This window comes from Lineus longissimus, chromosome 12 (assembly GCF_910592395.1).
Source record: "Lineus longissimus chromosome 12, tnLinLong1.2, whole genome shotgun sequence".
Classification (NCBI taxonomy): Eukaryota; Metazoa; Nemertea; class Pilidiophora; order Heteronemertea; family Lineidae; genus Lineus; species Lineus longissimus.
This window is the reverse complement of record NC_088319.1, coordinates 763929-789181: the sequence shown is the minus strand read 5'-3', so window position 1 is coordinate 789181 and position 25253 is coordinate 763929. Positions and strand designations below refer to the sequence as shown.

The following is a 25253-nucleotide window of genomic DNA, read 5'->3' as shown; positions in this document are numbered from 1 at the left end:
GAGAAAATAAGCTATTTCGTCAATTACTTTCCTCCACATAGTCTATTTTGTTGTTAGGTCAGTGTCAAACTGTGGGCTAGTGGTTCGGGACTCTGGGCTAGCGGTCATCTGGTCATGGTTCGAACCCGCAGTTGACGTTAGATTACAGGCATTGAGCTTATTTGCCGTTACCAGATAAGACCTATCGACCTCCCTAGAAAGGCGTTCCGTGGGGGTCGATGTCATCTTAAAAGATTTGCCCTGATGAGAAGGCTGGAGAACAAAAGATATTCAGGTGAAGATGCAAGTGGGTTATGCTCAAAGACAATAATAGATCGAGGGGTATTTGGCAAGGCCTGGATTTTTAATGCCAGGTTAGGTCAAAATTACGTAATTTCTCACCCTGTCTAACTTCACGAGTACGGAAATACACGCGCACCCATGGCACCCCCTTCCCACTGAGCCTTCGCCAATGAACGTACGTACGTAAGACGTTTTTGCAACCAGTATAGGGACAACTTTGACAGCGGCATGTAACGGTCAATGTTGCGAATCCACCCAGAAACATTGCAATCTGGTCCCTCTTCCTTACCAACAACATCACTGAACATGTTGCCACCGACCACTCCCAGCAAATCTGAAACGGAATCTACAAAATCTGCCCCGTGTCACGTTGAATCATCACTTAATAACCGTCCTGGCTTCCCAAGGAATGCTTTGCGAAAATACCGAGTGCTAATTGAGACTCAAGGAGTTTACGATCGACACTTTTAACAATGTCGTAATTACTAGAATAACTGGTGAACAGTGAATATTAAGGTTTGAACACTACTCATCAAGGTTTATAAGCACTTGATGATGTTTCGAGTGTTTTGGCCCCCAGCGAGTCGTTACTGACCTTACTGTCTGCTATAATAAAATGATTTTAATGTTTAACGAGACATGGTCAGGTCGTATTGTGCAAGGGGTGATGTAGCGGTATCGAATATCCTGTCGGAGGAAGTGTTAAGGGAAGTTTGGGTCGACCCTGTAACCGGGCTTCTAAGAATAAAATAGAAATGAGTGTGATGTCAGCAATCCTTTTTCCCAGCTGTTACGTGAGATTTAGCAACCTGTTAAGGAATTAGCACCTACTGCGCCCATTTGCCCTTGCTGGTTTCGGGCCTACCGACCCCCCAGTGAAAACTGTCTCGAAGGGGCCGTTGATATCAAGATTAACCCCCAATTTGATGAGAAAGTATGGGAACTAAGACCAAGCGGACTTTGTTTGAAGACAATTAATAGACCGTGTATTCGGCGAGGCAATTCTTTTAATTGCGATGTAAGGGGCAAAATAACGTATTGACCGCACTGGCATGACTGGTGAGCTAAATTCTATATTGTTTTTCAGAGAGATCTGGCCAATGTGCTTGACTGACTTCTTGTCAATAAACTGTAATGGTTTGATCACAAATAGTTATGTTACACAGCTCTGGGCAGCCGGTGTCATAGTTGACCGGCTTTAGTTGACACCGTGAAGGCGCATTAGTTAGGCTTACCATGAGGATGATGTTTAGTGTTGTGCAACACCACTATCTTTTGTTTTATGTGATCTGGTCACATTCTGAGTTCAACTCAATACCTTTGGCCAGAACGATATGAAATACACTACAGTACACTTTGGTCTAGATTTTAGAACAAAGAGTGACCACCCAACTGTGCGGTTTTTCATTTCAATTCTTGCGCTCCTGAAAGCTAGTAACTCGAGAACGTGCGATTTCGATAATCTTGAAGACAGAATTATTGGATAGAATACGAAATAACCATGCCTAATCGGCTTTGACCCAAGTTGCGAGCATGCGTCTTTGAACAATAAATACACTTTCCTGTCACTCCGGGACACGACGCTTTTTGGCGAAATGCGATTCGCGTCGCAGCTCAAACAAGTGAGCTGATTATTCAGATTACGGTGCCCCATGGGCGACTCTCATTATCCAGCTTACGGTGCCCCACTGGTGACATCTTCAACCGGGGGGTGAAGGGTCGCACAGGCTTACTATCTGCTCATTAGAAATAGGACTATGCAGGAATGGCTTGAGAAGGCTGGGCTTAGCGCATTTACAGATTAGAATTTAAGACACGAACCCGTGCCATGGATAAGGATTTCATAGAAGTGGCGTAGGTCGATAATATGACCTGTTGCCTATTTCGACATAAATACTTTTCTCTAACGAGTTAGTTTATGAACTTTAACAACTTTCAGAAATGTTTGTCTATTATTAAGTGTTGTTTTTTTGTTAAGATATTGGTGATATATCACTAAGGAAGGGTCGTGATGCGTTATGGTAACTTGCTTGATGTCCCTTAGGTAGCATTGGTCAACAAGAACGATGTATCTGTCACCATCGCAATACGACAGAGTCTGGCAAAGAATACCCCAAGGTTAAAATACGCGATATTTTTCCTGATAATCGAGCCCCTCTTGAAATAGGGCTTCACTGTTACCTCAGTAACACCCCATCTTCAACGCATTGTCATCCCAACTTAATGAAGACACCAACGTCATGTACTCACTAAGAAAACAACCAAGGAATTCGCTAGATAACCACTTAAAATAATGACTACAAGAATGCTAGTGAAAGCATCGGGATTTTAAGCGTCTTCGCCTTGAGGGCTGCACCGTGTCCGCGCAATGGACCCGACCGCGGACCCGCGATCTTCAGATGTTCGTGTTGTCACCTCATCAGCCGCAGAGTGTGAGATAGTCTACTCAAATATTTTCCTATCTGTTAACATATTTCGTCAACTTGAAAAAACACCTTGCAGCGGTCAGAAGCGGCGTGGCGGTAGCTCTTGGGGGTGTTCGAGGGATGTTGGGCGCATGGCCGCGTTAAGCCGGCAGACCAGGCGGACGCTATGATGTTTATTGTTGCTAAGGGCTGCGATGAAGTACACTGTTGTTGCTTTTGCGACCATATTTGCAGCGTTCCCAGTTATAGGTTTAGAAGTGGCTTTCTTGAATCAAATCACAGTAGTATTAGTAATGAGCTTTATGGGCTTCCCTGTTAATATCTAGCGATATCCAACATTCTCAGTTGAGCATTTGACAAGGTATACACCGTCAAATTACTCGTATCACAGGCAGATGTACGCGCTTTTTACCATTCGCAAATGCACGACGTCGAAGGTGCCAATACCTTACATTTCTATTCTTATTAATGGGGGTTCTACCTAAATGAGAATTTTCACAGTTGCGTGGACCCGGGATACGACGGAAAGAATAGCGATGCAAGTAATAATCTTCATAAATAGTCAATTATATGATAATATACACCAAGGAATCCATACAATTACTAGTATAGGTATCTCGTATTATTAACAATTGGTATACCATTCACCGTTGCGCCGTCCAAAGCAACGCATATTTTCGAACATCTTATGGGTTAATGGTTCAATTGAGGGTTAATTGGCAACCCCGGCGAACACTGGCGGAACTCCAGAGAAGATTGGTGAAGAGATATCCAGGTCCGTCAGTCACACGTCTGACATACCCGGTGTAAAAGTAGAAAGTATCCCCCCTGGAAAAAGTGTCCGGGCCTATTGTATTCTAACAGATTATGGCATATAGTTCTATAGAGGCCATGGCTATCAATAGCTCAGCGCATAATAGAATCCTTTGTTTCCGGACATTTTATCCTAGGACATTTTAAACTTCTACATCGGCATACCTGTCTAAGGCCCGCAAATAAACTTGGTAAAAATAGGCCTAGCGCGAAGTATTAGACTCAACGAGCCAGCGATAGTGACGAAACTTGTTTTGAATAACCTGGCTCTGATTTATCGTGAAGTTTCATGAGCTCACTTTTTGCCTCGGAACTCATCTCCTGATATGCGATGTCCTTGAATCTCTTGAACGGAGGATGGGCCTACTGACAAGAAATAAAACCCCGAGAAGAATCATCACTCATGAGAAAAACGACCGTTTCGATGGCATTAATTTGAAAAAATGTACTGTAATTGCAAAATTAAATTTCGGTCAGTGATATAAGTCATCAGTCGTTTATATTCAACGGATGGTTCTTAAAAATTACACTATAATTAATGTTCTGTTGGTTTTTCTGTTGATTAACGATTATTCTCCGACACCATTTTCCACTCAGGCAAAAATTCTTCCCAGCAAACAAGCGATTAAATCGCTGTTCTATCTGCAATTTATATTGCCTGCCACCATTGTCGGTCTGCGGCGGCCATCGCACGTGCCTGTGTCGGACAAGAATCTTTCAAAAACATAAAAAAACTTTAAATTTGTAGTATTTTTGAAAGAACCTTTCGCGAACGAAATTTTTATCCGAGGATCGATATCAGCTCATATAAAATAAGATTCCCTAACTTTTTCAAAAATGGTTTCGCCGAGGTTCGAACTCGGGACCTTCTGTGTGTGAGACAGACGTGATGGCCACTACACTACGAAACCTGTTGGAAATAGAAAGGCATTTAGCTCATCTAGTCAAAGCTAATGGTTCGATCTATTCGATTCTAATTGCTCTGCTCGGACTGTTAGCGACGGATTTCTTCTGGCCTTTCTAGTTTCGTGGTTTAGTGGGTACCTTTCGTACATGAAGGCCTAACTATGAGTTCGATAGCGAAACATGCCTTTTTCCGCTGTTTTTCGGAGAACAAAGGATTCTACTTAAATCCTCGACCGAGAGCAATGATTTTGTCACTGGCTATTGCCAAAACTGCGACTGGAAATGGACGTAAGAGGTCTGCACTGGCTCGTGTCACCCAATCAAGACTTAACTTTGAGCTGTCAATCATTACCTTTAAATTGACACCGACGTCAATTAGATTAACTAACGAATGATTTCACTCGTTTGGTCTTAATAAAGAGGGAAAACCAATAACGTTCACATGGCCTTTGTTTATCATGATGTTTCAGTATTTTAATATCTTGACATTTAAAACACTGCATGAATAATAAGGTGGTAATTTGCCACGATTGGAAGTTGAATATATCACTCAAACGAGTGATAAAAAATGCTGAAGCGTGCGTGTGTTTAACTTGGTGTGTTCTTTGTACAATATAAACAGTATAAAATATACTCTTCACAATAGGTCCAGTGCAAAGGGGCGGACCTTTGACCTAGATAAAGCTAGTAAGATCTAAGTTCCCACCGCGCGCCAGCATAGGCCCGACTTTCTCGTGGAATACCAAACCCGCAACGATTCCCACCAAATTCTACGACAACAAGTCTAAAAAATCACATTAAATATCTCGAGGCCCAATTATTAAGATATCTTGAATATATACTATTTAGGCAATGCAGCACGTGCCGAAATCTCACTCAATTGACTTGACTCATTGGCCTGGATTTTTCACAATTAAAAACTGCTCTTTAGGCATATATATACATTCTCATATCATGAGAATCTTCCAGGTTATAACGCAGATGGCTCCCGGGGCTTGAAATCTAAACTGGGACAGAGGCCTATTGAAATCACAAAACCCATCAATGGGGAATTTCCCGCCAAATTTTTTCCGGCCATCTCATCTTTTCGCGGGAAACTCGACCCCTTCCGATCGAGTGTCGAAATAGCGTAAAACTGTAGTTCCCGCGCCGCGCACGCGAATAAGTTGCCTTTACGCGCGAAAGATAAGTCTTCAGGACAATCACGAAGAATTGTGGCGACAAAAAAAGTTATTTACATGACATTTTCCTTTTGAAACGTGCTTATTCATCAATTCATTAGCGTGAAAGGTCATTTAATCGTTTAGGCGCGAAAATGCCCCAGTATATTGTCACAATGAGTACTTTTATTCTGAATAGGCCTACTACGTGTATGAGGCAAGGTTTTCCTGTGATGCTGTTGAGATGAGAAGACTTGGAGGGGAAAATAAACAAAACAAAAATGTCGGTCAATATTCGATTTTTTGCGGGATTTACTAAGTGTGCTGTTTAGTAAAACAATTACTATAAAACAGCTACTTCTTGCTCGGATCGAAACATAGTTTGATGGCCCGACAGCAGGTTTCTTCTCCTTGTTCAGGGATGTCTCTACAGTACCACTCCTCTTTCAAGGCGGAGTGAGTGAGTTTCCGTGCCACTACGGTTAGGCGCCAGTACGTTAATTGGCTTAGGATTTGTCTTTGGTCCAAGATAAGGACGCGATGACATGTTGTTCACTTTGGGGCCTAGCAATCTTCAGTAGCATGTTACCAGTAACCAGCGGAGAACACATAGTATGCTTTTTTTGGCTAAATTCCCAGCCTATGCTGATCTTTGGCACGGGTGATCTGTCAAGCAATTTGAGCGGGAAATCCTGCCCTCGTGTTTGGAGCGCGTCCAAGACTGAGTCCCCGCAAACAACTTCTCTACAAACCAGCGGTCCTATTCACCCGAGACGTTTGATCGGAGCAAATCAACCGATACCAGCGATAACAATGTGATAAAGGCCTAGATCGCGTTCCTGCGCTTTGTCTCGGCAAAATAGGCCTGGTATTTTTGTCAAGTCGCATACTGCCGCCACACGCAAGAAGTGCCCCAGCGCACTTATTGCGGTGAGACCGGATAATATTGGCAAAGCACACGGGAAATTTGCACGAAAGGTATTCTTCCAATCAGAATGACAAATTTAATGGGTCGAGGAGGACCTATGCTATTGTCCTCATACTCTAACCATTTTGTATGTGCGTTGTTGTGGCTGACTGATAAAAAAGATAAACAACTGAAAAGAATATGATTGTTGCGCAACTCTGGCATTCAGGAAGACGACAGGCTGGAGCAGGTTTGGTGAGTTTTAAGGTTATTGTAGGCGCCTGAAATCTGGTTTGGCGAGGTTAATGAGCGAAATGTCACGATGTCCCCTACTGATGACGTGAATTTGATTTCAATCATTTTTCCACTCGGAGATGGCCTAGGTTTGACAAGTCACCCAGATCTCTCCTCAGACGAGGTTTCGCCTCTCCTAATAGGGAGGTTCTGCAACACTTGTGCGAACAACGTTCGGTCGCGTCATCAAGTCCAGTCGCCGACCAGCGAGTCAGTCTCCTTTAAGCATTTTCATGGGGGGGGGGGGGGGGGGGGGGGTGAAAATGAACAATTGGACAATAATGCCGCAAAAGGGTTCCATTCAGAAACTCGCATATAGGTATGACTCGATCATCCGTCAATTACTTTGATACTGACAGAGGCGCGAGCAGGGCATTATATTGCTCGTACGAAATTCGCTTTTCTGTACGATGAATCGCGGAAAGTTCTTTAACATGTCTGCCATGAACCCATGATGATTATACTTCGTCGCCCGTAGCTCTTGTAGGGCTTGTGAAACCTCAATCAATATCCCCACTCGATAATGTCAGAAGAAATCTCGACGAGGAGTGGTCACACTTCCTATGACCCAGACGAAACATCGGACGATGTCTGGCCAGCTCTCAAGAGCAAGATCGATTGTCATTCGATTGATTAGTGAAGAGCAAGATCGAACTTGATTATAGTTTACTGACTTATCGACCTAATTTAGGACCAGAAATGAATCTCAGGCCGACTTGGCCATGGTGATTTCCGTAACGTTATGAAAATCATATAAAATCCAAAAAGCCGGGAATTTCAGTTCCTTAGAGGCACGCCGGTTCATCCAGAAATACAATTCTTGATTCTCCACCAATTGCGTGGTAGACAGCAATGTTAACCATAGGCTATGGGGCGGATTCATAATCTGACACAATTAGCGCTGTCAGTGCTTCACATGTATCATCCAGCGTCTCTTGAATATTTTGAGGCAACGCAAGGATTTGCGGAACGACTTACACCACTTGATTCTTCCCGTTGTACTCCTGTGTTGAGAGAGTCAGCAGCGCGGTTATGTATCTTGCTAAAGGGCAATGAATCAGTCCAGTGCCTTGGGTCGAACAGTTGCCATAATCATCACAAAAAAGCCAAATTAACTAATAACAATTTTTATTTCATTTGCGATTCTATTTACAATATAAACACTACTGAAAGACTAAACTGGCGAGATATCTGACCAACAGTACGTATTTACACCTTTTAAGTAGTTTGCCGCAGCTTTGAATTAAAGATATGCTATTACCCTTGCTCACTCACACAGTCATACATCCATCACATTTTCATTAAGACACAAACGGCATCAGGTTTGCATTGAGTCATTCAATATACACTACACATACACTACACTTACACCACCTCAACCACGTCCAATCACAAACAACGTTTTGAAAAAGGACTGTACAGGAAGAAGGTTTTAGTATAAGCGGGTCGACAGGATCCATGGTGAACACTTAAAAAGAAAAGTTAAGAATATCCATTTTTTTGCATTTTTTCATGCGATTCAGTAGGCATTTCGGACGCAGAGATTCAGGCCTGTCCATTATGAGGTGCACATTCCCCACCCTAAATCCTACAAAATCTCTATTGCAACATTTCCTTGGAATAATGACATGTTGTTTACTGGGTATGAAGGAACAAACACTTTGAAATTGAGCGCCTTGTCTTGTTGCTGTCGTTAAAAATGTATTGGCTCCTGCATGGCCGTGAAACTAATGGTCGTGGATACGGATTGCTCGACGAGACAACTTAGGGCGCCCCGTTTACAGTGTAACTAATGCATTCTGCATTCGACACTGAAAAAAGTGATTGTAGTGCCTCGTTTCTTGCATCGTTCTCTAGTTTCAACCATCTAAGACCATTTCAGTCAATTACTATTAGTACAGCCAAGCCGCAACAAGAGGTCATGGTCACTAGGGAACAAGTGTTTGCCAACCCACCGTTAGTCAATCGGACAGTTTGAATGGCATTGTACGACCATGTGCTTAATATCTCCTGTTTCCTGAAAATTTAGAAACGGTCTTAGATCAGTGAAGCTAGAGTAATTCTCCGAAATGTATTGTAATGTTGCTTTATGACAGGAATATTAAAGAGAAAAGAATCAAAATTGTTGAGGACAGCATTTTGAAAACATGTCCACCAAGAATGCACGAAGTAACCCCTGATTACTAGAGGCATAAGGCCTAAAACTAAACCTACGCTAATTCTATCCATCACTATTTCCGTTCCATGCAATTTTACACAAGCGTTGCAGTGCATTTCATATACATCTATACAGAAAATGCATTACAGTATTGTGGTCAACTTCAGGATGGAACTTACATTATATTTTTAAGTACTTCGGCCGCAGGCCTGGAGGAGGCTACAATATTTAAGATTGCACCTTGAAAGACATTGGGATTTCTATTCCAGTCCAACTAGAACAAAAAAACACATTCGCAAACACACATAATGTACAGAAATTTCGTTTCAATTTCAGATGAGACACAGTTGAAGTTCTGTTCCTCCCAAGTAGACCCAATAACATGTGAATAATGACGACAAAATGCACACATCCTTTGGTCTACTTAAGTGAAAACGCACTACATAACATACAATATTTGCATATATTTTTCATATACAACCAGATAACACGAAAATAGAGATTGTGTCTGAACAAAGTGCTTAACCTAAGAACATTGTTCTCGAAATGAGCTTAACTATTTGTTTTTTGTTCTCTGCTCGCATTTAGGCAAGGATATTGTTACGATGATACCCATAGCTCAATATTATAAGTAATTTTTATCCTGGACATTCGGTTCAAATGTTTCCTATCCGAGTGCAGGGTCAGTCAGTACAATTCGTATTCTCGACGTACGAGTAATGGAAAGACACCTTACAAATAGAAATGTACACGATTGAAATATTGAAGCAAAAAAAATTATAAAAGTGGCTCATCATAAACGCTAAAATTGACGATTGTGATTGCAATGATAGTTGTTAGTTTTTGATATCGTGGGAAATAGAGCATTTGACTTCCATCTCATAAGTGATCTCAGAATCTTATCCCGTGCAGTCTCTATCAATTGACAACAATAACATACTGTCAACATCCACTGTCTAATTATCGAAAATAATTTCAACCACAGTTTCATGCACGACCAGAAAGCGGCCATCTACACGTTTTTAGAAATAGCTATAGTCGACCGTTTGTCAATACCGAAGTCAGTTTTCTCAGATGCTAGAGAAATACCGAGACCATCTCTTTGACGAAAACTAGCCTCCCCTAGAAGGGGTTCACAATGCGTACATTCAAAACACAGAACCGAAATATGAAGTCTTTTTACAAAGTAAGCAACACTATTCTATTAGCACCAGAAAGACGGAGGGTATGTGAAGAGTTCGATTCCTACCAAGGCCGCCACACATCCTCCTCTTTAATGTTCAAAGGATTATTGTTCAGATGCAGTAGCTGATGGTGCATGGGACTCTCTTCAAGTTGCTTATTACGACTTGTCACGGGCGTGGATGGCGAAAATGAACTTGTAGAGGGCGACACTGTATGATCTGACCCGGGTGACCCCGAGAAGGATGACGTTGCGGCAGGTGATTGGCCAGACATTGATGACGAGGTGGGTGACCCGGATTGCATTGGTGAGGAATGGCGTGGTGAAACTGAGGCTGTTGACATTGTTGATGAAGGTGGTGAAGACACTGACGTCACATTTTGGTTCATATTGCCAGTGTAAACAGGGATGACGTAACTGGGCATCTGCCCCTGCTGTAGAATGTTCCCGGGGATGACGAAGGCAAGTTCTCCGGATGGCAGTTTGCTGGGCATGATTTGAACTCTCGGCGTTGGAGGTGAGGGAACTAAATTCCTGTTTGAGTTCATATTTGGGACCGGGGCAGGCTGTGACACAATTGGGGACGTATGTACTGACGAAATCGTATTGTTATTTATTTCCGTCGTCTGCGGCGAGATTGGCATTTTCGGCGCCAGAGGAATGTTCCCAGAGTTTTGATTCATGACTTTCAGTGGCGCTGGCCTCATGTGAGGATTGTTCTGAACAGGTGGTTGTTGCGTAACCATGGCGACAGCGTTCTGCGCAGCCGTACTAGCATTTGCGACTCCCGTGATGCAGTTGGCTAAATGACCAAGGAGCCTCGCTCTGACTTCGACGTCGGCTCCCTCTATGGAGCTAAGGTATCGGATGACCTCGTTTGCGCATTCGTTGAATCCCATCTGGTACTTGTTGAGGACAGAAGGGTCGGACGAGGCTGCAGCTGAAACGAGAAAAGAAACGAAACATAAGTACAAGTCAGATGATGACCAAAGATCGAAGTTCTAGATGAACCTCGTTCCCAGGTACTCTTAGGTCTTGTGAGTGAGGTCAGCTGCCGGATGATCTGACGAGAACTTTGGAGAACTTTGGAAATCTAAACTGAAAATTGTAACAATCTAAACCGAAAAAGAGAATAATGTTTGGTACGTTTAGATGACCTTCTGATGAATCCCTTTTTTTACTTCTAGTCGTTCTGCCTTATATCTTGGGGCTGTTAGGTGTCAAATGATACAGCACACAGCTTTGCAAATACGATGAATCTCAGATGAACTTTCATCATTCAGATTCTGGTGCTTAACTAAATCCCAATCCGAGTTCTTTCAGTTTACCAGTCACGATTGTCATCTACATAAAAACGATTCCAGGAATTTCAATTGCTTCCTTGTACCGGAAGAAACAGTTACCTCTTATTTGCAAAAGAATCAGCATCAATACCCGGAGGACTTTAAAAACTTTTGTTAAATGAGATTATCATAATTGTGACAAAGAGTTTGCAAAAATGGATGTAGATTGTAATAAAATACAATAGTAGGAGTGGTCCGTATTAAGTTCATGTTTTCCATTGTCGCATCGTTTGGGGATTTTTCTAACTCCTTGAGTCTATTGTCAGGAGTGTGATGATTTTGCGTTTAGTTTTTTTCTCGAAGACTTTGTGTGTGGCACTACGGTATTGTATCACTTCTCGCAGGGGATCAGCGGAGTTGGGATTGGTCACACGCATTCCACGCGCATTTTGTTGCCACTGTTTGGGGATCTGCAAGTGACTGGGGTCCTTCTCGAACACATTCTAACGGGAATGATCCTCGAGGAAACGACGTAGGAGTACACCAGAATATAACAACATAGTTTTATTCCGCTCAACCTTGGTCGATTTGGTTGGAAGAGTGGTTAGAGAGAATGAAGCAGTGTTGGAAAGCTCATATGAGTGCAAGTAGATATGGTGAGATGTTACTGTCTAAGTAAACGAGGTGTCTTCTTTCGGACATCTTGGGCATGTTCGACCGCCATCATGTCATGAATGGGTAGACAGAGTCAATGGGAGGTCGGGGCATGAACGTATGGGGGATATTTGAGACAACGCATGTAGGAAGTGAACGACAATGGAGGACAAACACTTGTTTCTCCAGAAATGCAATTCGCATTTGTTTGTAAGAATATCTATATTGAGTTTTCGCCAATCTGAGACCGTTGGTCAATAAAGACGACATCGAAAGAAGAGATGTCTTAATGTTGTGAGCTGGTGAACATATGATATTTAAGTCACTGGTTTCACCCCCACCCCCGCCCCCTTCCCCCTTCCCCCTTCCCCCTACAATACTGAACTGTGAGAGAGTTATCCATTACTGATATAATCTTTGCTCAAACAGAGAAAAGTGGAATGGCTATCTGACCTTGGGTGTCTTATGACAGGTCAAACGATGGTTGGTTTTTCTGGAGCGGAAAACTGCCTTTCCGCATCACATTGACTAAAACATGACCTGACTGATGAAGTCATTTGCGCTTCCGAAAGCCTGAAGCCACGATTTTTAACAATGTCCAAAAAAAGTACCGGACCTCTGTATCCTTTGACTTCCTGACCGTTTAGAAAATGATAACAGGTTGTTATATGACTAACTTGCACAGGGAAGTCCTTTGTCTGAACAGTTCTACAGCTGTGAACAGGTCACGATTTCAGAGAGAAAAAACACACAAGGTTGATCTTCCGCATTGACGGCCAGGTGCAGATTTCAACGGGGTTTTCCGACCTGTGATCACGCCTTCTATTTTGGTCGATGTTGCTCAGCGGCAATTTGAACTGTACTGGAGTCCCGCTCTGTGACCATACTTAAGAAACCATATAGAAATATGAATTGCTGACACCACTTCGACGCTAGGGAGCATATTTCAATCCCCGCGGGTCAAATACCTCCACATATTGCCCAAATCATTCTTCCAAACGCGGTAATTCACGTTGTTTTCCTTCTTACGCGTTACGCCGTGAGGCGGGTCGAGTTGCATTCCTTTCTTTGTGTGTATCAAGCTCAGGTGGAAAAATAATATTTTCTCATGAAATATGCTATGAATTGGCATATTTTCTGTATCAATTCAATTAGGGACAAATACCACGTGGTCGCAGTGGACTGATCCCCAAACTTATGATTTATTTACTCAATAGCCGTGATGGTTATTTCTGGAAGTCCAGGTCTGGCAAACTTAGGCCTATGGCTTAAAACAGGAATTGCAGGACACGCCCATGACCATTTTCCAATATCACTGAGGAGCAGTCAAGACGTACCATGTCGTGCCCTCGATCGAGTTCAGGCTGTTCATCATCGCGTATTCTGCCGCGACATTTCCGAAAGACTTACAAAAAACTTCACCACACAGGTTTTCCTGCTGTAAAACTTCTTCCTCAATTTACCTTAATTGCTTTAGATTAAACCGTTAAATTGTCTGTCCTGCCATTGTCATTTCTTGAACTAGTCACGGTTCTGGAGCAATTTAACACTGGAAACATGTTCATTCTACCTTGCAGCCAATTATGCCCAATTTAGACCTAATTTAGACCTAACTATAAATGCAACAATTTACGTTGTAGGGGATGGGGCCAATGCAACCATTTTGAGTCTGGATGCAAGTTGTCTCTACGTTTCTTCGGCCATCAGACAAGAGATAAGATCTTATGTGAGGATCTCTCCAAGCTGATCTTTCTCCAAGATAATGATACAATTGTCATTTCAAGTTTGGCATCCTTCATTTTAGTTGCAACAGGTTAATGGTAAGTTAGTGTACCATCAATAAGAATTTGAGTTAAAAGCCACTGACAGCCTTGATTCATTTAGTTTGATGTTTTGTGTAGTTCTTTGGCACCACCAAAGTGGCTGATGGTGACCCGTGCCATAAAGCGCTACCTTCTGTGGTTTCTTCAGCCAAAGCGCTCGTGAAAGGAGTAACGATTTTATACCTATTTTCGATTTCGGCAGCGGACGCATCTGCCTTTTGAGCTGTTACCCTAAACCATGGCCCTCCTCCAAGAGATTTCGCTCCTTCAGTAACACGAGAGGGCAACAAATCCAAATGCCTTTCACGGCAACAGGCCAAATACGGTTCCCTGAGGAACCCTAGTGTTAAGAAACCCTTTCTCGGGACGTCTGCAGCGCTATTTACGTTAGGGCAGCTGGTTCAGACCCACTCTTCCCTGGTCTTAGCATGGTTACTGAGGCCAACAGCGTGTGCTCGCCACAAATACCCTCAAATACCTCCACACGCCGAGGCTATTTTAGCAGGCTTCTGATAATCAGACGTGTGCCGACGTTTTGTTATCATTCGCCATCGTTGCTCTATAATTGCCGACTGGCTTCTTCGTGTAATTCCATCTAAATCCTCATTGAGGTGCCCCACTGTTTGCAGGAGCACGGACGCGGGTCCGCCGATGTATATGTCTGACTCGTATTGTCCAGGAGTGTGCGCCTGCGCGACCATGAGTCAACCTCGTTTGCAGGAAGATAACTGTATCGCTTATACACTCGAAGTTACACCTATTTGCATGATTTTGTTTAAAGGGACGGGGTAGAGATGTAATGAACTCCGATCCAAATGCATTTGTAAAGGCAGTTTGTTGTAAGTCTTGAATTTGACAAGGTCGACGCGACCCGGCAACCATATACCTTTATCCCCCTGGGTTATCAATTAATAAACTGATTAACCAAAGTAAAAAGTATAAATACTGGCGTTTTCTGTGAGTTCGCGTGGCGCATTGTGAAAGCGAGTTTAGTGTCTTCATGTCTTTAGTTTCGTCGAATTCAAGTTTTGTTGGCACCGGGGCCAGTTTTGTTATTTGATATTGTAGAGGATGGCATTTTGAATCTAAATCTATGCATGGTACTGTTGGATAGTATCCAGTATGAAGTAGTCAAAAGGAACACGCCTTTCTCCGGACATCATTGAACATTGTACTTCATCCATGTACACTAAAGTTTAAACAAATAAAAGCCGAAAAAAATAAAAAACGATAGCCGCCTATTTGAATTTAAAGTTGAAATTAAGTGACTGGCATTTGTGCTGTTGTCATATTTGAAGCAGCAAACATCTCCCTAACGGTTGACAAATGCTTAACTGACGAACTCAATTCCGTTCCCACGAGAAACGCTCTGTTTTCGTAGCTAAGTAGGCCCACTTCTGAGGCCCTCCCATTTGATCTAGGCCTACTCTCGTTCTCGATAATATGATTTAAAGTGTAGGTGTCTTTGATAGATGGCCACGTTCAGACTTGTCAGCAGCCGACAGATAACTTAGTCGCGTGTCTTTACTGTATGTTTGACTGGCGAAGTAGGCCTGAGTGGACTTATCGAGGCCTAGATTCTGCGGCTGGTTCGTGTCATCACTGGGGGCTTGCCAACCAACCACTGGCGACATTCGGGCCTACGGTTAACAACCGAAACCGGACTGCTTAAAATCACGGGCGTTCCATGACCAGCTGTTGTATATTAAGATGTAGATTTAGATGCATTTCTCCTGCTTGAGGTCACTGGCTTGATGCCTAGCTCCACATCATTGCGATCTATGCCGCGATTTACGCGATGACAACAGCCGTGTTCATACCAACAACGGTGCAATTAATTGACTCGAATGGATGAGTTGTTCATTGGTACTGTAGCCCGGTTCCGCAATCCTTACGAAGAGCTACGAGTGAACAAGGAAGGGCGAAGTTTGTAAAATACTTTAACGATGATGACGCTTGTTTATACCTTTCTAGGATTCCCCTGCGTATGGCCTACGTGTAGAAAATGATTTATAAGTATCACATAAATCAACAAGAATTGATGACACGACAGTCCTTCATAGATCGTACTGTTTCGTCGTTCGTGGGGTTGCGGAACCTACCTACTGTGGACATTGGTCGAGTTCCGTTTGACAATAAATGTGTCTGGTGAAAGAAAGTCAATCAGCTGCCATACTTCCGAATGCCAGAGGATAAAAATTGCCGCCAAGTATGGAGTCACGGGGCCGTGGGACAGACCTCATCTCGCCTGTCACTAGGCACTTATCTAACTTCATTCAACTAGGCCTCTCTCAGTAACAGGTGGTTGCGAATCTTGTAACTGGGCGAGATATTTCACAAGGCCTTTGGACCACACGCCACAGGCATGAAATATCGTCACCGAGCTCTTATCAACCGCCGGGAGACGTACGGGTCAATTTGCCAGGACACGTATTTAGGGCTAGGCCTGTGTTCTCACGACAAAGGTGTGGGACGCGCGTGCTTATGATAACTCCATAGGGCCTCTGAGTCACGAGATATCTCAGTGCCTAATCAAGGACCCGGACCTTTGCCTCGTCCAGACAACAATAGGCTTTGTTACCGAAAGATTTCGTCCGAACGTGTATGTGTAATTTTGATGTTACTATCGAAGATATCGAAATGTTGGTTGACCCTTTGATAACCCTTAAAAAGAAATGACAGGGAGAGACATCTTATCAAGAGCGGCCCGTGCACAGCTCAGAAAGGCGGCCTGCTTTACGATAGGGTTGGGTCACACCCTGAAAAAAGATACCTATATGACGAAAGATGCATGGTTATCAAGACCAATGACCTTATATGTAGATGAAAACTTGGGGATAGATGTAAATTAACGGATGCTTTGCCAAGGGACACTGCCAAGACTATTTTTATTCACACCGGACAATCGCCGAAGGGGCGGTACCCCGCGGCTACTGAATTAGTCTCTAACAATGAAAGCAATTAAATCATTCTATTGTTTCTGTTAATTGGTCACCATTGTTTTGTAATTAGCATATGTGATAGCGAGATCGCGCTATCGTCCCTGGGTAGCAACGATATATCGACAAAAGCCCGTGTTAACCCTTGAATGACAATTCGTAGTTTCCGGATATATGCTTTCCTGCCAGAGTATAATTTCTTTTACACTTTAGTTACGAGACAATAAGAGGTCCAGACCAAAATACTCGACTTCGAGAGCGTTTCACGACTATAACTTTGTTAGGGGGCAGCGTGGCGTACAATAACACTGAGATCGAAGCATTAGGCGTAAAACTCTGAGTAAATCGTGTATATGAGTATGGGCCCTCGTGGTTTTATGGAATAGAAATGATATTTACCTGCAAATTGATGTCTTTGAATCTGTCGTAAATGCTTGACAGTCATTTCAAGGATGTCTGCCTTTTCCATCTTGGAATGTCTTGAACCCTGCAGAGAGATGAAAGTACGTTAAATTAGCTCAAGTGTTAAAGCGAAAGGACTGACGCATTTTGTGAAGTTGTCCGAACCATTCGTTAGAAGTGGGGGTGAAGGCGACAAATAAAACCTCTTGCAAGTAGTTGATAGAAGTGGGAGTGAAGTGAGATCGTAGAATTGCGTCCAGTTCCCACGATTTTGGGACATTGCCCGTCGTCATGCGGTTTTGGGGTAGTTTTGCGTCTTCCGTATCGTATTTAGTTCGGAAATACTTCTCTCCAAAGGATGTCAATGATGTCGATGATAGCTTTATGTTGAAAGACATTTCCAAGAAATCTGTCACCTCTCACAACACCCGGGTCCACTTCAACCGGCCAGGCACTTTTCACGGAAGGTCTAGCCGCCCTGATATCTCCCCCAGGAGTTCCGGTTTCCTCCTACAGAACGTGGCATATGTTAAGCAGACCACGGTCACAAAGGCTAATGTTCCCGAACCTCAGTCACCCTTTATACAGAGTACTTTGGGGGCCCGAAAATGAGAGGATCAGTGCTACATCAGGAATACATTGGGTGACTTGATGACCGTGAGCATATTGATCAAGGATCCTTCGCATTGTCAGGCGAAGACTCATTTGCTTTGTTAAAAGCAAGGACCGTGTTGGAGAGTTCCTGTCCGAGATACTCCGAACCCCTCCACCTACTCCCCGCACTCCATTTCACACGCTTCTCGCCGCGGAGACCGTTGCTAAGGGCTCGCCCAACATTTGGTAGGTCCGGTGTGGAGTATATATCAGTGACGGGACGAGATTTCTCGGAAGCCATTAATGATATTCCCTTGATGGATTTTACCAATGCGTTTTAGTACAGTTTTAAGTCTAGTCTCAGTTGTTAAGTATATTGAAATTGATTCAAATACTGATAACAGCCAACGTTTTGCGTGCATTTTATTGTCATAAATAAGACGAAATGTCCAGCTGAGCTAAATTACTTTCTGTTCAGTTGGTGGGAAAATAGTTCCCGTCTTTGACGCTGCACTCGCGCGCCATTGAAACGGCAAAAACGGAAACCAGTCTACATTTTTCTACTACAACCTGTTACTTCAATAGACAGGTTTCGTAATACTACGGACTACGCCATGGTCCGCGTCATCAAGCCCGGCGCTCAGTCATTTAAGCGAAATTTGTAAGTCATCTTCTGTTACATGTAATCTGAACGAAAAATCGTGAAATTGGTTTAAGATGTCGTTTACCAAATACATCTACACACTTCGTCGTTGATAACGCTTCTCAAGAGTTGCTGCCTACTATCATTCCGCGAACCATTCTTTGGGTCAGTCATCAGCAACTTTCACCGTATGTATCAAAACACCGAAGTATATTTTTCAATCTCGGGGTTATCTTGCGCTAAATACACCAGATATTTGATAGGCCTGTGACCCAGTTCCCACACCTCAACCGACCTATCCTTCACAGGGCAAAACATTCCCGCAACCCCATCGGAATGCCAGCGTTGCCCAGCTCGTGCCAACCAAAACGACGCGTTCCCTCAATTTGGCACCACTCCGAGATATATAGAAGAAAATTTACATAATTATAGGCCTGGCGTTGATACCTTACGCGCGTTATGCTTTGTTTCGAGAACAAATATTTTGTAGGCCCAAGCGTCGGGAAGAACAACAAGCTTAGGCGTGTTGTGACGTAAGCTAGACGGAGCGTGGCGGTCCGGCAGTCGCTAGGCCCTGCCACGCGGCCAAACATAACTCGCCAGGCCCTTTCTTTAGACGAGTTTACTTAGCAAATAATAATATCTATGTTGAAAAGGATTTGCAAAAACAATAAGACGTACAACTAATGCTTGGTCTGTTTTGAAAGCACGTTACACTGATATTTCAGGAGCGTGGAAGATGTACGCCATTCTTGAAGATGATGCTGCTGTGACCCGGATGATGACGATGACGATGATGATGATGATGATGGATTCAGCAAAGAACAGCGAAAAAACAACTTTCTTCTGTGAATCAGCGAGGAAAAACTCTAGTGAAAGCTGCTCAACCCAGCTAAGGTCACATGACAATCACGTGACTTAAAATCTCGTTTTCTTTGACGGCGTGTCGGGTCTCTTGAACAAGTTGTGAGGAATTTGAAAATAATGGGATGAGTACCAGCGCCTTGTCATTATCAGGCTGGTAAAGGCCCCCGGGGACTGCACTTTTACAAACCGGGACATCAGTGGAACCGAACTATTCTTTTGCCAGAGACATAATAGAAGAACAGTGCGTAATTCACGCCCGGGAATTCACGTCATTAGAAAACATGCAGGCCTGTAGAGTCCGGCTCGTTTTAACACCGATTTGCCAGAAAACATCAAAGTTGCGTTTAAAACTGTTGTCAGTTGCCAACTTTAAAAGAAAGCAACAAATCAGTTGTGAAAGCGAATCTGATATTGAGGGTGATGGGGGTCGGGGGTCGGAGAGCATAAACAGTTCTTACCATTCCCGCTTCTTTCTTCATGACTTCGAGTAACAATGACTTAAGTTCTGACAAACTTGCATTGATTCTTGCGCGCCGTCGTTTTTCCATTATCGGTTTTGAGCTCTGGAAAGATAAAAGCAGATTCTCATTAAAGGGACAATAAAGGGCAGGAGATATGCTATTTTTATCATAAAATGTGGTTTCAAGCAGGACTGTGGTGTCATAAAGTCATCCGTGAGTTCGTTTATAAGTTTATAACGCGACTCACATAAATGACTTTCATAAGCTTTGAAAAAGAAACCGTCGTCGATGTGGGCGTTCATGTTTGCCGAACCTGCCTAATATCGACGACCCCGGAGGGGGTTAACGAAAAGAATAGAGACAAAATGAAACCGATTGTGTCGTAATAGCTGCTATTGTACGATAATTTCAAAATATCGCCGTTTTTACGACTAACCACTGACACTCGGTTGGATATCGAATATTCACTGAGCCGAATTTGAAAAATGCACCGGAATGGCACTTTCGACATTTTTACATTATGACTGATGTCGTAACGTTAGTGGAAATTCGCGGAAAATCGCCGAAAATGTTAAGGGTAACAATCCCTATTGCGCAATACAACATGTATTACGTAACACAATGAAAATCGAAATTAAGGTTGCGAGAATTATCTCTTGTCTGCCTTTAAGGTGGAAAAAGGGAACGGCATTGTATTTAAGATCAAATTGGCCCCTATTCCTTCGAAGGCATTGTGCATTGTCAAGAAATTTTTGTTAAGATTTTGAATAGCGATGCTTTTGGCCCGTGAAAGGCTGGATTTGACCTTAAACTACAACAGACTGTCTGCTGTATTTGTACGTCAGTTTGAATTCAAGCCAGGGTGACCTTTTAACTATATTATTCACTATTGCTCGCTCACATAGAGTTTACAGTTAGTACCCACAGACGCACTTTGACTAAGTTGTAACTCCCTGCTTCGACAGCTGTTTGCCATTTCAACTGGGAAACATCAATCTCGGATAAAAACTATCTAAATTGTACATCTTTCCGATCAGAGTTACAGCAAACCATTTGGCGATATCTCCGAATAGTGAAATGCATTGCTACAATATTATGTACCAATGTCAAAATACTAAATGACCGTACCCCCGTGACAGAAGTGGTTACGACCAAAAAAAGTAGGCCTATAACTTTTCGTGACGGCACTTCTATGTGGTGCAAAATGAAACTGTCGCTGATGATAATGTTATGCAGTGAGCATATCACGTGACCTACATCACATTTATGTATTTCCATTGTTTCTGAAGACCATGTGACAGTTTATGACGCGGGTCTGCTCCAGTTGGCGCGTAGGCCTAAAAACGGAACGAAAAAGCGCCAAAGAAAGGCCTAATGTCCTTCCAAATTGTCAGATGAGCCCTGCCACGTTATTTCCTTTCAAAACTGATCGTGACGTCACACCACGTGTTTGAGCGCATGAACCTGGCTGTTCATTTGATGACATGCGTAATAACGACCTATAGTGTCATCGTTAGGCCCTGTTCACCCTTTTTATACGTGATATGACTGGTGGTATGATTAATTACGTGACTGTGGCGAGGCCTATGCGACCGTACATAGAGAATACCGATCGTGTCAGGGCAAATTTCATCAAAACTTATCATTCATCAAAGTAATTAGGCCTTATCATCAATGGACAGACAGGTCAAATAAGATACTAGCAAAGCTTTATTCAGAAGATATGTCATATTTTATGAGTCATTCAAATTCAATCAACGAATTTTTGAAGGAACGGAATATAGGCCTCATGAAGACTTTAAAGCAATCGACGGAACCCCATCCTCACTCTATAAATGACGATCTTTTTCGAACCACAAAGACCTAACAAAATCAAAAGGAAGGCAGCCCAAGTGGTGCAGCTGGTCTGTTGGCAATCCTTCTTCGTGTCAAGTCCAAATATAAACATGATGAAAGTGATTGGTATGACAAGTCCAAAGCCACTCCTGCATCATAAGTCAAACGCCCGAACAGGTATCTCAGAGCTTCTTATATCAAAATAAGAAACATGGGTGGATTCCCAGTTTCGGTCAACCCAGGGAGTAGAGTGAAGATACTTTAAGATCATCTAAGAGTTCAGTGATTGGGCCTGTGATATGAATACAAATCAGTGACCTCCACGTAGAAAGGATTTTTCGGTAAACATCTCAATATATTATATGGCTTCCATGGTTGGAGACCCAATTATTCAAATAACAAATCAAATGGCATTGCCAATATAATATAATAAAGATACCCTGCACCAAAACCCATTATTTTTTAAATAACCCCACGCATAATATGACTTTCAAATTCATGCTTAGAATAGATCGTATGATGCAGGTACTTTTTAACTTGATTAAACTTCCTTGATCGTGCTCACAATCTCATGTTAATTAATTAGCATGATCAGCAGTATAGGGGAGAAAGCATCGTGTGACACACACCCAACTCATGACATGAACATCTTGTGGTGACTGTCAACCATATCAGCCCACATCATCGACACCTGCTGCGAAACCAAAATCGGGACAAATCGAACTAAAATAATAATCAATAATATCACCCAAAAATGACCCCAAAAAGATCAGAAAATCGATTCGTTACCTTCCTTGCCTCAGAACTTGACGTGGACACTTTCTCCATCTTGTCCCCCTGCAACATCTCCATAATCTCTTCCATCATAATAATCCTTAAAGTCACACACTAACTGTATAAAAGTCCTCGGACCTGTTGCTTTTAATCTAGTCCAAACTGATCAATCCACTCTCATGCGCCCATCTGGAGTTCCTAACACGAAATAATCCCCCTTTCCAAAATCATGGACTATACACCGCATGCCGCCACTGTCTCAAAGATCCAACAAATCGCAGCGCTCAACTTTCGGCCAATCAGGAGCGCGCACTTTCATCCGGGTACCACGCTTGACAATGAAGTCCGTGGGCCAATTTTAGTGGGACCTGTTTACCGGAGCTGTCAATCATGCCATTCGTGAATGGAATCTTATCTCGGCACGCGCCGAAACGGTGGGAAAATCACGCCCACAGAGTTTCGACTTTGATTCATGTCGTCACAGATTTTATTGTTGTGCGACGATCTTTTGGAATGTGGCCTCTGTGCGACATCTTTGGGTAGGCGGCCGAGTTGCTTGGCCTCGTGGTCCGCGCATTCGAGGCAGAACTCCGTGATTTCCTTATGTATGAAAGAATGGCGAAATAACAGTTTCAATCAAAATCTGGCCGATACATAAATGTACACATGTTAAGTTCCGCAACTAAAATCGTTCTCTTTCCGCGGGGTCTGTCGAAGGAGTGTCTTGAAACATGTGGCAAAAAATGTTTTAGCCAAGCGAGGGACTACTAGCATTGACTGTAAGGCTAAGGGCAAGTAACATCCATTGCATCCACCCATACTCGGCACTTCATAGAAAATTGAATTCAGAAGGAATTTGTTAAGTTGCACAATCATTGCGTAATAGGAAATCCTTCTCGACTACAGACTCCTATGTAAATCTTTAAATTGGAGCTAAACTGATTACAAGAAAATGGCATTGGACTTGATTTTGGTGTCTTCATACAGCACATCATAGTCCTTGGTGGCCTTTCATGCAACCCACCGATCTCCATCCCCCAGTGACAGCGTGGGCCCGCATTTAGACCATGAGGCCAAGGTGTTCCGTGCCCAGCTAATCGTGAGGCCAGTTCGGTCGAGCTGCGCGCCCTGGCATCGCCCCAGTCCATCGCGCACAACACGTGGCGGCAGCGGCGCGGGTCGGGATGGTGGGCGGCGGGGACTCCGTGCGCATCGCTGTTCGGGATCCAAGGATACGTGACCACGTGGGATGCGCGGGTATGACAGGTCACCCGTCTTCAATTACATAACCGCTTGGAGTATTTTTCTTCTCTATTTTTTGAGGCAGAAATGGCGGGCCGTCTGTAAAGGAAGAAACAAAAAATGAAGAAAGGTATTAGAACAGAAATGGAAATAAATAAGTTGAAATGTGGAATGCACGACTTAGGCCGAACCTGGTGAAATATCTGCATAAGAAAAAATTGTGCTGTAGAGCTAGGACTGGCAGAAACATTAGCAATCTTGGCCGTTTTGTAAGTTAGCAAATCAAATTAGGCCTTAGACTCATTGCCGAAACATACCGCAAACACACCAAGCTATCGCGCTGGAGGTCCATTTTTTAGGCCCCAGCCTCTTCCACTATTTAAGATCACTATCATTTCTTCATTTTATTTCTTGTTTCACAGACGTCCCACCATGACTGACCGAGACCACTTCACCACAACACCATTACTCGACTCTCTGCTCCTACTCATGTCATCATTCCCTCCCAATAGTGTCAACATCAAGCACGACACTGAGATGAGGAAAAGAGACCCTCGAGTTGACAGGATACTGGACAGGGGTAAAAGTTCGCCCTGCCGGCCCGAACCTTCTAGCTAGCCCTCAACAGGACGGCGAAAATGTTTCTAAATGATTGCACTACATGTAAGGAATTGAAAAACACGCTTTTTAATGAATCAAACAGACCGAAGGTGCACTCGACTCTGATTTTTTCGGCAATGTTGATATACAGGTAGTTAACCAAGAATAGATGCCGTGTTGATCGTGAACGAAGATTGATGGACATTTTTACTGCCTTGAATTGACGGATCAACCAGTCGAATTAACAAATCCATCGCATAATGGTCAAGGAATTTCAATATGAGTAACCACAGGGAGGGTTGGTCAAAATGAGCTCCCATCTTTTTTCTTCGAAATCGCCCTCGGTAAAGACCTATCCTCTCTTACTTTCACGTCACACGGCAATTCTTAACGCTTGTTTATTTTTATAACTTGCAATCACACAATGATTGATAATCTGAAAGAGAACATAATAATTATGTCCTCTCGGCAAAGATTTTAGGTTAAGGATGTAGGAAGGGAAGTTCAAAACGCATCTTTTGTGCATAATGCATCAGTGTTGCAACTGTGGTAAACAGACCCCAAAAGTATCCGCATGGCAACGGAGGTGTTGCGTAAATTCAGTGGAGAAACAAGTTCAAAATACTGCAAAGGAAAATAATGAACTCTTTAGAAAAGCTATGAACTGTATCGAATATTTCCTAAGCGATTACCACTTGATCAAAATATGGCGTATCACCCTCAAATGGAGAAACAGAAACACTTAAGAGTGGATGACCCGGGCCATATTGAACTTGTGATTGTGTTTGGTTAGTCATTAGACTAATTAGAACGCAAATAATAACTACACCGTATTGAGCCAGGTAATAAGTGGTCAAAACCACCACGAATTATAAGTTTGTGTTTGTTTTTGTTTGGTATGTATGGTCATTGATCCCAGGAATCGGGAATCGGGATGGAGAAAGCATCATGGTTGGCACTCCGCGTGACGTCACGCACTCTTCATTGCTGGAGGCGTGAACGGTCA

General features: G+C 43.1%; 1 protein-coding gene and 1 non-coding gene across 2 annotated transcripts; both read right to left on the bottom strand.

Annotated features, from left to right (window-relative positions):
- Positions 1-4359: 4359 nt before the first annotated feature.
- On the bottom strand, positions 4360-4432 carry Trnav-cac (transfer RNA valine (anticodon CAC)). The gene has a single exon. It is a non-coding gene; the product is annotated as a tRNA-Val (tRNA).
- Positions 4433-7899: 3467 nt separating this feature from the next.
- Positions 7900-22941, bottom strand: LOC135496896 (transcription factor HES-1-B-like). The gene is made up of 4 exons (XM_064786463.1): positions 22421-22941; positions 19793-19897; positions 17228-17315; positions 7900-11069 (listed from the first exon to the last, which is right to left on the bottom strand). Exons 1-4 carry the CDS (start codon positions 22496-22498, stop codon positions 10192-10194), a joined length of 1149 nt encoding a protein of 382 aa, XP_064642533.1. The 5' UTR covers positions 22499-22941; the 3' UTR covers positions 7900-10191.
- Between the last annotated feature and the right edge of the window lie 2312 nt (positions 22942-25253).

Coding starts and splice junctions, on each gene's coding strand:
- LOC135496896 (XM_064786463.1), bottom strand. CDS start 22,498: ATGATGGAAGAGATTATGGAGATGTTGCAGGGGGACAAGATGGAGAAA. Junction 19,898..22,420: donor CAAGTTCTGAGGCAAGGAAG/GTAACGAATCGA, acceptor TTATCTTTCCAG/AGCTCAAAACCGATAATGGA. Junction 17,316..19,792: donor TGAAGAAAGAAGCGGGAATG/GTAAGAACTGTT, acceptor ATCTCTCTGCAG/GGTTCAAGACATTCCAAGAT.